Genomic DNA, 17,014 nt, shown 5'->3' with positions numbered 1-17,014 from the left:
CTATCCCGCCTGGATTACTGCATCAGCCTCCCCTCTGATCTCCCAGCCTCTTGTCCTTCCCCACTCCAGTCCATACTTCACTCTGCTGTCCAGATAATTTTTCTACAAAAACGTCTGGTCATGTCACCCTGTTCCTCAAGAACCTCCAGTGGTTGCCCATCAACCTCTGCGTCAAACAAAAACTCCTCAACATTGGCTTTAAAACACTCAATCATCTTGCACCTTCCAATCTCACCTCTTTACTCTCCTACAACCCAGCCCACACACTTTGCCCCTCTAATGCCAACCTACTCACTGTTCATCAATCTCATCTATTTCGCTGACAACCTCTTGCCCACATCCTGCCTCTGGCCCAGAAGCCCTCCCCTCTCATGTGCAACAGACAATTACTCTTTCCCCCTTCAAAGCCTTATTGAAGGCACATCTCCTCCAAGAGGCCTCCCTGACTAAGCCTTCCTTTCCTCTTCTCCCATTCCCTTCTACATCGCCCTGACTTGCTTCCTTTATTCATCCCCCTTCCCAGCCCCACAGCACATATGTACATATCTGTAATTTTATTTATCTATATTAATGTCTGTCTCCACCTCTAGATTGTAAGCTCATTGTGGGGAGAGAATGTCTATTATGCTGTTATATTGTACTGTGCCAAGTGCTTAGTATGGTGCTCTGAACACAGTAAGTTCTTAATAAATATGATTGATTGACTTGAGATTGAGCACTACAACATAATTGGTAGACACGTTCCCTGCCCACTCCTCCTCCTCCTCCTGGTGATCCTCCAACCTCAGATCACTTGGCTCATCTCTTCCAAGAGGCCTTCCCTGACTAAGCCCTCTTTTCCTTTTCTTCAACTCCCTTCTGCATCTCCCTGACTTGCTTCCTTATTCATCCCCCCTTCCAGACCCACAACACTTGTATACAGTCTGTATTTTATTTACTTATATTAATGTCTGTCTCCCCGCCTCCCACCACCACCACCCAGTCTGTTGTGGGCAGGGAACATGTCTGTTTATTGTTATATTGTACTCTCCCAAGTGCTCAGTACAGTGCTCTACACAAGGCAAGCACTCAACAGATACAACTGACTGACTGATTTGGGAATAGAAGAGCCTGAGAAGGAAGGGCAAAGATTTGTACAGACCAGGACTACAAAGGCACTTATAGCTGGTTCCAAGGCTGAGACAGCTCCCGTGCGCGCAGGGATTGAGGGCGCAGAAGTCGATGGGCTGAGCACAGGTGGGGCCTGTGAATCCAGGGCTACAGCTGCAGCTGAAGTGGGAGCCGGCAGTCAGACACGTGGCATTGTTCTGGCAGGGGGAAGAGGCGCACGCATCCACTTCCTCTTCACAAGACGAACCCACGTACCCTGGGAAAAGGAGACGGGATTTTTCAAATGGAGCATGGATTTTTGAATTGCAATTAAATAACCTGGAATGACTAGCACGTGGTCTAAATCCCATTTGTATGCCCCAGATGAATGCTGGGAAGCTGATGAGGATGTGGTAGTATCAGGGAAAGGGGGTGTCATGGAGTTCTTTGCAAGATCTGCTCCTCTGATCATCAAGGCCCCGTCAAGAAGTGAGTCTCCCACTGCACAGAGAGAAATCAAATTTTGGACTGTGTCCACCTTGATTATCTTGTATCTACCCCAGATTTAAGAGAATTCTGCTTCGTGAGACCTATCCGTTCTGCAGTCTTCATAGTCATCCTAATAATAATTGTGTATTTGCTAAGCACTTACTATGTGCCAAATACTATTCTAAGGACCGGTGTAGATACAAGATAATCGGGTTGGACACAGTCCCTCTCCCACATAGGGCTCGCAGTCTTAATCTTCATTTTTACAGATGAGGGAACTGAGGCACAGAGAATTTGAGTGACTTGCCCAAAGTCACACAAGAGACACATGGCAGAGCCGGGGTTAGAACCTACGTCCTCTGACTCCCAGGCCCGTGCCCTTTCCACTAGGCCATACTGCTTCCCTGTGAGATACGGAGTAGTAATAGTATTTATTAAGTGTTAAGTGGGTGCAGAGCACTGTTCTAAGAGCTGGGAGAGAACAGCCAGGTGGAAATTAGACATGAAATCATATCATATTTTTGAGCTTTTACTGCTTATAGAGAACTGCACTAAACACTTGGAAGAGTGCAATTAAGAGAAAAAATCTCTGCCTTCAGAGAGTTCGCAAGCTAATGGGGGAGACAGAACGCAGACACAAATTATTTATAAATAGTGAGAGCAGGAGGAAAAGTATAGGTGGTGGAAGGGTATGAGAAGGAGTCAGAAGAAAAAGAATCAAGAGTCAGGCCGGGTGAGAAGCAGCTTGCCCTAGTGGATGGAGCAGAGGCCTGGAAGTCAGAGGATCTGGGTTTGAATTCTGGCTCTGTCACTTGTCTGCTATATGACCTTGGGCAAGTCACTTCACTTCTCTGTGCCTCAGTTACCTCATCCGTAAAATGGGGATTTATACAGAGCCCCATGTGGGACATGAACTATATCCAACTTAATTATCCCGTATTAACCAGATCTTAGTACAGTGCCTGGAACACAGTAAGTGCTTGACAAATATCATTCAAAAAACAGTTTAGAAACTGGTTTTATCAAGCACTCCTCCTTGCTTTATCCTGCACAGTGCTGTTCTCTGGCTCCTAATGAGAGTGGTATGCTTGCTAAACCATCAGAGAATTGAGCTGTACTGTGTCATTTCCTGAATCCTGAGCAGAAGTCCAAATGATTGAAAACGTGCTTGTGCACAGATTCATAAATTCTTGAAGTTTTGAATCTACCTCAGTCCCTAAGTGCTGGCTTAATCTGGATTACATAAGGCCACCTTTTGAGCTGGGGAAAATATTTGGCAGAAATTGCAAGTAGACTAGCTTACGTATCCATGTTATTTGAGCCATTTCTCTCCACTGGGTTATTCTGGGCCTTGGCTTGCAATCTGCCCTGGGCCAGCAGAGCTGTGTGAGGCTTAGGCAGCATGCTTCCTCAAATTTTCGATCATCAGGATGGATTTCGTTGGGGCTGGACTCTGGTGAACTGAATGGCTGCCCTGTGGAGCCTCTGCTGGTCCCCAGAACCTTCTCACTGTACCTCAATCTCATCTATCTCGCCACCGACCTCTCTCTCGTGACCAGTCCCTGGCCTGGAACTTCTTCCCTCCTCCTATCCTATCCAATAGACATTTACAATCCCCACCTGAAGGCACATCTCCTCCAAGAGGCCTTCCCTGACTAAACCCTCCTTTCCTCTTCCACTCCCTTCTGTGTCGCCCTGACTTGCTCTGTTTACTCCATCTATACACACTTCTTTGGTGAACTCATTCGCGCCCACAGCTTCAACTATCATCTCTTCGCAGATGACACCCAAATCTACCTCTTCTCCCCGTTCTCTCTTCCTCCCTCCAGGTTCGTATCTCCTCCTGCCTCCAGTATGTCTCCAACTGGATGCCTGCCCGCCACCTAAAACTCAACATGTCTAAAACTGAGCTCCTTATCTTCCCTCCCAAACCCTGCCTTTTCTCTGACTTCCCTATCATTGTGGAAGGCACGACCATCCTTTCCGTCTCACAGGCCCACAACCTTGGTGACATCCTTGACTCAGCTCTCTTATTCACCCCACACATCCAATCCGTCAGCAACACCTGCCGGTCTCACCTGCACAATATCGCCAAGATCTGCCCTTTCCTCTCCATCCAAACTGCTATCGTGCTGGTTCAAGCTCTCATAATATCCCCACTGGATTATTGTGTCAGCCTCCTCTCGGAGGCTCTCCTCTCCTCCCTTCCTCCTGTCTCTCCCCCTCCAGTCTATTCTTCATTCCGCTGCCCGGATCATCTTCCTACAGAAACGCTCTGGGCATGTCACTCACCTCCTCAAAAACCTCCAGTGATTGCCTATCAACCTTCGCATGAAACAAAAAACTCCTCACTCTTGTCTTCAAAGCTCTCCATCCCCTTGCCCCCTCCTACCTCACCTCCCTTCTCTCTTTCTACTTCCCACCCCATACACTCCGCTCCTCTGCAGCTCACCTCCTCACTGTCCCCCGTTCACGCCTATTTTGCCATCGACCCCTAGCCCACATCCTACCGCTGACCTGGCATGCCCTCCTTCCTCACCTCCACCAAACTAACTCTCTTCCCCTCTTCAAAGCCCTAGTGAGAGCTCACCTCCTCCAGGAGGCCTTCCCAGGCTGAGCCCCCCCCCTTTCCCTCTGCTCCCCCTCCCCTGCGATCCTCTGCTCTTCCCCCTTCCCATCCCCTCAGCAGTGTGCTCATTTGTATATATTATTTATTACCCTATTTATTTTGTTAATGAGGTGTACATCCCCTTGATTCTATTTATCTTGATGATGTCTTGTTTTTGTTTTGTTCTGTTTTGCTTTGCTGTCTCCCCCATTTATTCATTCATTCATTCAATAGTATTTATTGAGCGCTTACTATGTGCAGAGCACTGTACTAAGCGCTTGGGATGAACAAGTCGGCAACAGATAGAGACAGTCCCTGCCGTTTGACGGGCTTACAGTCTAATCGGGGGAATTTAGACTGTGAGCCCGTCGTTGGGCAGGGATTGTCTCCATCTGTTGCCGAATTTTACATTCCAAGCGCTTAGTACAGTGCTCTGCACACAGTAAGCGCTCAATAAATTCTATTGAATGAATGAATGAATCCATTATTTATGCTACATGTCTGCTGTGTGACCTTGGGCAAGCCACTTAACTTCTCCGCACCTCAATTACCTCATGTGTAAAAGGAGGATTAAGACTGTGACAACCTGTGGGACAACCTGATTACTTTGTATCTAGCTCAGTGCTCAGAACAGTGCTTGGCATATAGTAAGTGCTTAACAAATACCAGCATAGCATAGTGGATAGAGCACAGGCCTGGGAGTCAGAAAGTCATGAGTTCAAATCCTGACTTTGCCACTTGTCTGCTGTATGATTTTGGGCAAGTCACTTCACTTCTCTGTGCCTCAGTCTCCTCATCTGTAAAATGGAGATTGAAACTGTGAGCTCCATGTGGGACAGGGACTGTGCCCAACTTCATTCGCTTGTTTCCACCACAGCACTTGGTACAGTGCCTGGCACATAGTAAGCCCTTAACAAATACCATCATAATTCAGTGTTTAGAACAGTGCTTGGCACATAGGGAGTGCTTAACAAATACCATTATTATTATTACCATTCATCTTCCCTTCCAGCCCCAGAGCACTTATGTACATATCTGTGATTTTATTTCTTATTAATGTCTGTCTCCCCCTTTAGAGTGAAAGCTTGCTGTGTGCAGGGAATAGATCTGTTATATTATTATACTGTACTCTCCCAAGCACTTAATTTAGTGCTCTGCACGCATAATGCTCTGCACACAGTAAGCGCTCAATAAATAAGACTAATTATACCACTGGATCTGTCGGACTCTAAGCCTCGTCTTTTAGGGGTCTATCACCAAAACCCTTTATTCTTTATATTTTTATTTATATATATATTACCCTATTTATTTTGTTAATGAGATATACATCCCCTTAATTCTATGTATTGCTATTGTTTTTGTCTGTCTCCCCCGATTAGACTGTAAGCCTGTCAATGGGCAGGGATTGTCTCTATTTGTTGCTGAATTGTATATTCCAAGCGCTTAGTACAGTGCTCTGCACATAGTAAGCACTCAATAAATACTATTGAATGAATGAATGAATGAATTCTTAGTTTTGGGCCTCTCGAGGAGCTAATTCTAACCCGGGTATTTTTTTTCTGAGGGTTTAGTACAGTGCTTTAATAATAACAATAATGTTGGTATTTGTTAAGCGCTTATTATGTGCAGAGCACTGTTCTAAGCGCTGGGGTAGACACAGGGGAATCAGGTTGTCCCACGTGGGGCTCACAGTCTTAATCCCCATTTTACAGATGAGGTAACTGAGGCACAGAGAAGTGAAGTGACTTAATAATAATGTTGGTAGTTGTTAAGCGCTTACTATGTGCCGAGCACTGTTCTAAGCGCTGGGGTAGACACAGGGGAATCAGGTTGCCCCACGTGGGGCTCACAGTCTTAATCCTCATTTTACAGATGAGGTAACTGAGGCACCAAGAAGCTAAGTGACTTGCCCAAAGTCACACAGCTGACAAGTGGCCGAGCCAGGGTTCGAACCCATGACCTCTGACTCCAAAGCCCATGCTCTTTCCACTGAGCCACGCTAACTTGCCCACAGTCACACAGCTGACAAGTGGCAGAGCCGGAATTCTAACCCATGACCTCTGACTCCAAAGCCCGTGCTCTTTCCACAGAGCCACGCTGCTTCTCCAACATATGAAGCACTCAATAAATGACTATTATTGCTCCAGAAAGACAGGAGGTAGAATGCGACTGTCTCATTCATCTGGACACTCCATCTACCAGTTCCTCCATTCCCACCCTCTTGCCTGGTAGCTGAGGAATACCCTTTAATTTATCCCATCCAGACAGTTTCCAAACAAGTGCAACCTACCCCGTTCTCCCTCTAGACAGTGAATTTGTTGTGGGCACAAAATGTGTCTACCAATGCCACTATACTGTACTCTCCCAAGCATTTGGAAGAGTGCTCTGCACATAGTAAGCGCTCAAGAAATATCACTGATTGATTGACCCCACCTCACTACCCAGATGTCCTGAAATCCATTAACACTTTCCAGTTTCTAAATGAAATCTCTAACTTCACTTAGAAGAAAATTCATGGGATATTTCTGACATGTTGAGAGAGCATGGCCAATATGAGATGGCTTCTTGCTACCCAGGAAATCCGCTAATACGGTATACCTTACTGAAGAAAGAGGGAAAGTTTTTTCCATACCTTAAAGAGATATCAATCTATCAATTAATCATATTTATTGGGTGCTTACTGTGTGCAGAGCACTGAACTAAGTGCTTGGGAGAGTAATAATAATGTTGGTATTTGTTAAGCGCTTACTATGTGCAGAGCACTGTTCTAAGCGCTGGGGGAGATACAGGGGAATCAGGTTGTCCCACCTGAGGCTCACAGTTAATCCCCATATTACATATGAGGTAACTGAGGCTCAGAGAAGTGAAGTGACTTGCCCACAGTCACACAGCTGACAAGTGGCAGAGCCGGGAGTCAAACTCATGACCTCTGACTCCAAAGCCCAGGCTCTTTCCAGTAGGCAAGTTCCCTGCCCACAATGAGCTTACAGTCTAGAGGGGGAGACAGACAGTAATATAAATTACAGATATGTACATAAATAATTATGGTATTTGTTAAGCGCTTACTATGTGCCAAGAGTTATACTAAGCGCCGGGGTGGATACAAGCAAATCAGGTTGGAAGCAGTCCCTGTCCCAGGTGGGGCTCAGTCTCAATCCCATTTTACAGATGAAGTAACTGAGGCCCAAAGAAGTGACTCGCCCAAGGTCACACAGCAGACAAGTGGAAGAGCTGGGATTAGAACCCAGGACCTTCTGACTCGGAGGCCCATGCTCTATCCACTACACCACGCTCCTTCTCTTCTGTGGGCTGAGGGAGGAGTAGTGAATAAAGGGAGCAAATCCAAGCCTAAGGATGACGCAGAAGGGAGTGGGAGAAGAGGAAATGAGCGTTAAGTCAGGGGAGGCCCCTTAAGAAGTATGGCAGACCTCCCCAAAGGATTCAGGAGTCTGGAATAAAAGTATTACTGACTTTGGGGTTGGGGAGGGGGGAGCGGGGGGAGACTATGTAATTCAAAGGTACTACAAACCCCAGAATGCATTGTTTTGGGACCTATACTGGAGTGTGATTAGTTTAGGGCTTGCTGGACTGAGGATTCAGCATTAGGTTGCATTACTGTCATTCCTAATTCATTATGCTCTGTCTCCTTTCCTTGCCAGCAACACAATTCCTCCCCTGAATTCACTGGCATCATTGTATTTGAATTTCCCTTTCCCCATTTAGCCCTTATTTTGGCTCAAGTAGTCATGGTCTGGATTTTGAGCCAAAGCCACTGCCATTGTCCATATGATTTATCTATTTCCACTGGGGCTAGAAACCTTTCCTAATTACTCTAACCTAAGAAATTTAAACCTGATTAACCCATGAACTTCCTCTTAAAGAAGCTCCTCTAATTCCCAGGTCCATGCTCTTTCCACTAGGCTGCACTGCTCCTCAGGCAGAACTAAATGACAGCCTTGTTTGGGATTTTGAGATCCAGCCTAGAGTCAGTTAGTAGCATAGAAGAGACTGATTTAAATGTGCCCAATCTGCTCCGTTCTATTCAACTCCTCCAAGGAGTATCTTTAAGAGTCAATTCTTCCATTTCTGGGCTGATTGCTCCTCCAGGACTCAATGCAGGATGGGGAAAATGCCTTCACTTTGGACAAGATCTTTACATTCCAGGTTTAAGGAAATAGTACGTGAGACAATATTTTCTAAAAGCACGATCTGTATGTCTCATTTCTGATACAAATTTGTTGTAATGGAAAAGGTTAGCTTTTTTTTGTATCATACGCAAAATGCTTGTCTGCATGCTCAGAAACATTTTTGGAGGTTGGCAAGTGTGTCTGATCCCAGCGTCCAGACCGAACTAGAATGACTGTGACAAAAGGATAGTTTGCTAATAATAAGGGTGATTTTACCTTCCAAGGAAAGAAGTTTCCACACTTAAAACCCCCACAAAGCATGAGGTGGCAGAACCATGGGCAACGGGGAGTTAAGCTGTCAGAAATGGATGCCTGCTTACAGCAGAGGCTTCAAGGACAGTTGGTGGAGCACGGGGAGAAGTAAAAACAGAGTAATATGCAGTTTAATTAACCCTAGTTATTGAGCACTTTACTGTGCACAGAGCATTGTACTAAGTTCTTGGCAGAGTACAATATAACGGGGCTTTTTATGGTATTTGTTAAGCACTTACTATATGCAGGTACCGTTCTAAGCACTGGGGTAGATACAAGCTCCGGTCCCACGTGGGGCTCACAGACTTTATCCTCATTTTACGGGTGAGGTAACTTTGGCACAATGAAGTGAAGTGACTTATGCAAGGTTAATCAGCAGACAAGTGATGGAGCTGAGACTAAAACCCAGATCCTTCTGACTTCCAGGCCCATGCTCTATCCATTAGGCCACACTACTTATATGTGTTCTATTATAACATGTTCCCTGTCCACAAAGGTCTTAGAATTTGCTTCTCAAATAGTAAAAGTGGGATTTTTTGACACCTACTGGATGCTAGGCACAGTATAAAGCGCTTGGGAAATGTATAGCAAAAGTTAGAAACCCAGTCCTTGTCCAAAGGGAATTTAGATCCTAACAGGGGAGATAGACAAAATAGTGGCAAAATGGTGTGAGTTCACTTTCAAGATACCACAGTCTGTGTTTTAGTAACATTTGTATTAGATCAATAATTGTTCTTCAAGGTCAACAATAATAACAGTTGGTGCATTTATTCAGCTCCTTAAGGACCTGGGTTCTTAACCGGGCTCTGCCACTTGCCTGCTGTGTGACCTTGAGCAAGTCCCTGAACTTCTATGTGCCTCAGTTACCTCATCTATAAAATGGGAATTAATATTGTGAGCCTCATGTGGGATGTAGACTGTGTCCAACCTGATTACCTTGCATCTACCCAAGAGTTTACTACTGTGCAAATAGAGAAAAAAGAGTACTTACTATGTTCCAAGCACTGTAGTAGAAACAAACTAATCAGGGTGGATACAGTCCCTGTTCCACATGGGGCTCACAGTCAAAGTAAGAGGAAGAACAGGTATTTAATCCCCATTGGACAGATGAGGAAGCTGAGGCATAAAGAAGAGATTCGTCCAACACCCATGCTCATTACACTAAGCCAAGTGGTCTCAAAAGTGGCACTAATTGTGCAGTGGATAGAGCATGGGCCTGGGAGTTAGACGATCCTGGGTTCTAATTCCAACTCTACCACTTGTCTGCTTTGTGGCCGTGGGCAAGTCACTTCATTTCTCTGTGCCTAGGTTATCTCATCTGTAAAATGGGGATTAAGACTGTGAGCCCCATATGGGATAGGGTCTGTTTCCAACCTAATTTGCTGGATCCAACCCAGTACTTAGTACAGTACCTGGCACACAGTAAGTGTTTAAAAAATACCACAGTCATTATTATTATTATTGTGTGTTAATCACTTACCATGTCACCTCTTGGGGTTGCACCTGGAGAGTTTCCAGTACTCTACCAGTCTCGACTAAGGGAGGGAGTGTCAAATAGAGGCCTATCCATTCCACTCATAGCTTGGGCAGTGGCTAGCGAGTGGAAGGCAATGTGCTACAAGTCCAAACTCACTTGTGCCTCGACGGGAGAGAGTCGAGGGTGTCGACTCAGGTTAACTGCGCGGAAGGAGGCAGTGGTAAACCGCTTCCGCATTTTTACCAAGAAAACTCTATGGATACACCGCCAGAATGATTGCAGTTGGAGGTGGGACATTCTGGGATAAATGTGTCCACGGCGTCGCTACGGGTCGGACACGACTCGACTGCATAAGACATCGACTTACTACGTGCCAAGCACCATGTTAAACCGCTGGGGTAGTTACAAGCTAATCAGGTCCCACCTGGGGCTCCCAGTCTACTGACACTTCTGACTGATTGAAATTTCATCAGTGAGGGCAGGTGGGGTGGCACCGATGCAAAACCAACCCATCCTTGACTGACATCCCTTCAGCTCCGTGTGCCGGCAAAGACATCCCCTCCTTGCTCTGTCGCTAGGCAGATGTGAGTGAGTGGTGTGGGGGTTTGAGGCAGTACTAAAAATAGTACCTCCAGTGGGCTTTAGTCTATCGATGGCGTCAAATACTTTTTTTAAAGTATTGATTTTGTTCCCTGTATTTGTGCTATGGCGAAGAGCGGGTGCGCTGCGCCACCTTGTGGATAAACGCTGTGTTCTGGCTCTCAGAAAACGTGGCTGAGGATGTCGGTTCTAGTGGACCCAGGGAATGATTGTGGGATAATAATAATGATAATGGTATTTGTTAAGCGCTTGCTATGTGCAGAGCACTGTTCTAAACGCTGGGGTAGATAGAGGGTAATCAGGTTGTCCCACGTGGGGCTCACATTTTTTAATCCCCATTTTGACAGATGAGGTAACTGAGGCCCAGAGAAGTGAAGTGACTTTGCCCAAGGTCACACAGCAGACAAGTGGCAGAGGCGGGATTAGAACTCACGACCTCTGACTCCCAAGCCCGTGCTCTTTCCACTAAGCCACGCTGCTTCTCTTCGCTGCTTCAGTGAGAGCAGGGATCTCACGGCTCGACATTGTAGGAGTAATAGTACCTATTAAGCGCTTACTGTGTCCAGAGCACTGTAATAATAATAATAATATTGGTATTTGTTAAGCGCTTACTATGTGCAGAGCACTGTTCTAAGCGCTGGGGTAGATACAGGGTAATCAGGTAGTCCCCTGTGAGGCTCACAGTCTTCATCCCCATTTTACAGGTGAGGTCACTGAGGCACAGAGAAGTGAAGTGACTTGCCCACAGTCACACAGCTAACAAGTGGCAGAGCCGGGATTCAAACCCATGACCTCCGACTCCCAAGCCCGGGCTCTTTCTACTGAGCCACTGTACTAGGCGCCGGGAGAGAATGCACAGGTGGAAACTGGACACAGTCCTTGTCCACCATTGCCGGCATGATCCTAACCAGTCAGCTCTGGCCCCTTTCTTCTGGAAGGAGGTGAAGATGGTGGGATCTTTGAAATCCTGTGCTATTTCCTCAGTATTCAACATGTTGAGGAAGAGCCTTTGAAGGCAACTCTAGACCCCAGCTGGTAACTAAGACATTCAGTCGGCTCGCCCACTTATCCTCACTCTTCTCCCACTACACCTTGGTTTGTGTGCTTCCATCCTCTAAACAAACCTAGTCAATGTCCCTCATTCTCATTCTCTGGCCGCTGACCTCTTGCTCACACCCTCCTTCCTATCTGGAACTCTCTTCCGCTTCCCATCTGGACGACTACGACTCTCCCTGTCTTCAAATCTCTTCTAAAATCACATGTCCTCCAGGAGGCCTACCCAGAATAATCTCTCATTCCATCTCCCATCATGCTGCCACTTCAGTAGCATACATCACCTAAAATTCTAAGCCACCCAACTCCTCTGTAGCACCAATATGTGTGTGTGTGTATGTGTGTATATATATATATATATATATTTTAAAACTCTGTTGCTTCCCCTATCTGCAATGTATTTTATTGTCTGTCATCCCGACTGGTTTGTAAACTCTTGAGCGCTCAATTTATATTATCACTTGATTCAGCAGATCTGAGTGCTTTGCCATTCTTTATAACTCTAACTTCAGGGAAGACTTCATTAAGCATTAGAATCGGACCCACATCTTTTCTTTTATGATATTCTTGATATGAAAGATGATATTCTTTTCTTTTATGGTATTTGTTAATCACTTACTATGTTCCGGGCACTATACTAAGTACCAGCAGATATACAAGTTAATCAGGTTGGATGCACTCCCTTTCTCATATATGAATAAGACTGTGAGCCTTTTACTGATGAGGTAACTGAGGCCAAGAGAAGTGATTTGCCCAAGGTCACACAGGAGGCAAGTGGCAGAGCCTGGATTAGACCCCCGGTCCTTTAGACTCCCAGGCCCATGGCTCTATCTTCTAGACCACGCAGATTCTCTGTATTCATTCAGTCAATCTTATTTATTGAGAGCTTGCTGTGTGCACAGCATTGTACTAAGCACTTGGGAGAGTACAGTCCAACAATAAACAGTCACATTCCCTGCCCACAACGAGCTTACAGGCTGTAGAGAAGCTTTCTGTTCTCTGTAGAGCACCATCCTTAATAGTGGTAGGAGGTATACAAGAAGTCTGTGACTCACTAAAGTATGACCCACCACTACAGGTGATAGGTTCCAGAAGACCTTCTTTGATTGTAGTACCCCCAGTTAAAAGCATTTGTTGGGAATAGGAAACATAGACTGTGGAAGGGACAGATTTTTGTTGGTAAAACAGGATAAGGGAGTTAGGCTACGATGGGAGGCTGGAAAGGTAGGTGAGGAGGGGAAGAGATAGAATAAAGAAGGAATATAAAGCTACCATATAATAATAATAATAATTGCGGCATTTATTAAGCACTTACTATGTGCCAGGAACTGTACTAAGTGCTGGGGGGGACATAAGCAAATCGGGTTGGGCATGGTCCCTGACCCACATGTGGGCCCATTTTACAGATGAGGGAACTGAGACCCGGAAAAGTAAAGTGACTTGCCCAAGGTGACACAACAGACAAGTGGTGGAGCCAAGATTAGAACCCATAACCTCCTGACTCCCAGGCCCACGCTCTATTCACTTAGCCAAGCTGCTTCTCAGGTGTATGAAGGGGTAGTGAAGCCCCTTCCTACCTCTCCTCCCTTCTCTCTTTCTACCGCCTACCCCGCACGCTCCGCTCCTCTGCCGCCCACCTCCTCACCGTCCCTCGGTCTCGCCTATCCCGCCGTCGACCCCCGGGCCACGTCCTCCCGCGGTCCTGGAACGCCCTCCCTCCTCACCTCCACCAAACTGATTCTCTTCCCCTCTTCAAAACCCTACTTAAAACTCACCTCCTCCAAGAGGCCTTCCCAGACTGAGCTCCTCTTCTCCCTCTACTCCCTCTGCCACCCCCCTTTACCTCTCCGCAGCTAAACCCTCTTTTCCCCCTTTCCCTCTGCTCCTCCCCCCTCCCTTCCCATCCCCTCAGCACTGTACTCGTCCGCTCAACTGTATATATTTCCATTACCCTATTTATTTTGTTAATGAAATGTACATCGCCTTGATTCTATTTAGTTGCCATTGTTTTTACGAGATGTTCTTCCCCTTGACTCTATTGCCATTGTTCTCGTCTGTCCGTCTCCCCCGATTAGACTGTAAGCCCGTCAAACGGCAGGGACTGTCTCTATCTGTTGCCGACTTGTTCATTCCAAGCGCTTAGTACAGTGCTCTGCACATAGTAAGCGCTTAATAAATACTATTGAATGAATGAATAGTGATGAGAAGCAGCAGGGCCTAGTGGAAAACTTTATAGTCTAAATGGGTGTGGGTGGGGAATGGGGAAGATGGTGGGGGAAGGGCGGAGGAGATGAGGGGACATGGGGGTCTGTGGGACACCGAGGGAGGTGGAGGGAGATGGGGAAATATGGCAGAACATTACTCTCCCCCTAATCAAAGCTTTATTGAAGGCACATCTTCTCCAAGAGGCCTTCCCAGACTGAACCCCACTTTTCCTCATCTCCCTCTCCCTTCTGCATCATCCTGATGTGCTCCTTATGCTCTTCCTCCCCTTACCAACCCCACAGCACTTATGTACATATCTGTAATTTTATTTATTTGTATTGATGTCTGTCTGTCCCCTTCTAGACTGTAAACTCATTGTGGGTGGGAAATGCTACTGTTTATTGTATTGTACTTTCTCAAGCACTTAGTACAGTGCTCTGCACTCAGTAAGTGCTCAATCAATACAATTAAAGGAATGGATGGATGAATGAATGAAGGACATAGAGGGAGATGGACAGATAGGGCAGGACATGGGGGGAGTCTGAGAGAGATGGCGAGAGGTGGGTGGAACATGGACAGATATAGCAGGTCATGGTGGGGAGACTGGGAGATGTAGCAAGACCTCAGGGAAGACATGGTAGTTCTCGGAGGGATGTCATGAGACGTGTCAGGAATCAGAGCAGATGAAGGGAGGCCAGGGGGTGAGAGAGATGGGAGATATAGTGGGAAATGCTGGGGAGATGGTACGACATGATGAAATGTGGAGGGAGATGAAGGGACACGGCAGGAGATGGGAGGAGACCAAGAGAGTTTGGGGGACGTGCAGGGAGGTTGAGGAGGATACAGGGGGTACAAATGGAAGATGCGACCCAGCTTACTTCACCAACACCACCCCCTTTTGCTAGCGCTGGTGAAAGTAACATTTAAAGGACTCAGGAAAGGGTTGCGTTGACCTGCTACACTGGCTTCATGGCCACCAATCTTTAAAGAACTCGCCAACTAGCAGGATAGCTGTCCAAGAAGGACACTGCCACTTGTGCTTAAGAGAAGCAGCGTGGCTTAGTAAAAAGACCATGGGCTTGGGAGTCAGAGGATGTGGGTTCAAATCCAGACTCTGCCACCTCTCTGCTGTGTGACCTTGGGCAAGACATTTAACATCTCTGTGCCTCAGTTACCTCATCTGCAAAATGAGGATTAATATGGTGAGCCGTATAGAAATAATAATGATGGTATTTGTTAAGGGCTTACTATTGCCAGGCACTGTACTAAGTGCTGGGGAGGATACAAGCAAATTGGGTTGGACACAGTCCCTGTCCCACATGTGGGGTCTCAGTCTCAATCCCCATTTTCCAGATGAGGTAACTGAGGGCCAGAGAAGTGAAGTGACTTCCCCAAGGTCACACAGCAGACAAGTGGCCGAGCCAGGATTAGAACCCATGACCTTCTGACTCCTAGGTCAGTGCTCTATCCACTGTGCCACGCAGTGTCTAACCTACTTTTCTTGTATCTACCCCAATGCTTAGTACAGTTCCTGACACATAATAATCGCTTAACAAATGCCATATAAAAATTGAGAAAATTATCAAAGTGCTCTTGCCATTTAAGAGTCCTTCTTTGTTTGTGGTGTGGGTGGAGCCATCTCTCAACTTCAGTGTTGCTTAGTCAATGTGTGGATTCGTATAATAATAATTATGGTATTTGTTAAGCGCTTACTATGTGCCAAGCACTGTTCTACGCACTGGGGTAGACACAGGGTAATCAGGTTGTCCCATGTGGGATTCACACTTTTAGTCCCCATTTTACAGATGAGGTAACTGAGACACAGAGAAGTTAAGTGACTTGCCCAAGGTCACACAGCAAACAAGTGGCAGAGGCGGCATTAGAACCCACAACCTCTGACTCCCAAGCCCGTGCTCTTGCCACTCAGCCACGCTGCTTTGTACTCTTTAGGTATGTGTGTAGAAGTTCTCGGTTTGGTTTCAGTCTGTATAGTCTTAAACAGGGACTGTGTCCGACCTGATTAATTTGTAACTACCGCAGTGCTTAGAACAGTGTTTGGCACAGAGTAAGCGCCTAACAAATACAATAATACTAACAATAATAATGATAACCTCTTCACCCTTGGCCTTCCACCTCTTATCTGGCTTGCTTTTTCATTTGTTCTGTTTTCTAAAGCAGACGCTTTAATGTCTGTCTTTGTAGACCGAAAGCTCCTTGTAAGCAGGGATATCTACCAACTCTGTGGCATTGTACTTTCCCAAATTCTTAGGACTTCACACTGCACACAGTGAGTGCTCAATAAATACCATTGATTGATTAAATGATTGATTGGAATCTTCGATCGGCTTAGTTTTGGCTAGGATTGTAAAAATCCACTTGGGTCAATCCATGGCTTTTGTACCTTTTGATCATCTCACATTGCTCTTTGACCCTGGATTAGGGGTCTAGAAGACTCCTCAAGTCACCCACAGCCCTGGCTTTTCCCTTATTCTCTTCTCCCTGAAAGCTTAGCTTGCGGCAGAGGGAAGAGTAAGGAGGATGTAGATGAGATGTTCAGTAGGTCATGGGGTGGATATCCCTGAAGCCCCTAGACCCTGGGCAATTGATCCAATTTGGCCAGGGTTAAAGCAGCTCCACCCCCTGATTGTCATTTTAAGACTCGAAGGGTGTACATTAAGACTAACTGCAGTATTGATTAGTATTGACTCTAATCGCAGCATTGCAGTATCGCCATTGACTGCAATGGGAAATTAATCTACTTGGTTACAACTACTTTTCTTTTTTTGTGGACTCTCTTTTGATGTGGTTAAAAAATAAAGCAGATGTTTTCTCCAACCTTTGATTTTCTCTGAGCCGTGCACAGAAGAGAATTGTTTCATATCTGTTTTTCTCTGCTTTTAATTTCCATTTATGGCTGAGGTTTCCCAAAGAGCCCATGAGCATGATTCTCTCTGAATTTTCCGGCTCTGAGCTCAGCACTTTAACAGTAGAACTGTAGGACACACAGTGTATGTTTAGCCTCTAGACTGTGAGCTTGTTATCGGCAAGGACTAT

At 46.0% G+C, this 17,014-nt stretch overlaps 1 protein-coding gene across 2 annotated transcripts in view; it reads right to left on the bottom strand.

Moving 5' to 3' along the window:
- Nucleotides 1-17,014, bottom strand: part of DNER (delta/notch like EGF repeat containing) — a 197,450-nt gene that overhangs the window by 22,501 nt on the left and 157,935 nt on the right. For both annotated transcript variants that reach the window (XM_029069128.2, XM_039912661.1), the window contains exon 8: nt 1,142-1,366. In XM_029069128.2, coding sequence (XP_028924961.1) covers nt 1,142-1,366 — 225 coding nt within the window. The remainder of the gene's footprint in view (nt 1-1,141; nt 1,367-17,014) is intronic.

The sequence above is a fragment of the Ornithorhynchus anatinus genome, chromosome 1 (assembly GCF_004115215.2).
Source record: "Ornithorhynchus anatinus isolate Pmale09 chromosome 1, mOrnAna1.pri.v4, whole genome shotgun sequence".
Taxonomy (NCBI): Eukaryota; Metazoa; Chordata; class Mammalia; order Monotremata; family Ornithorhynchidae; genus Ornithorhynchus; species Ornithorhynchus anatinus.
This window is presented reverse-complemented; position numbering and strand designations above follow the sequence as displayed.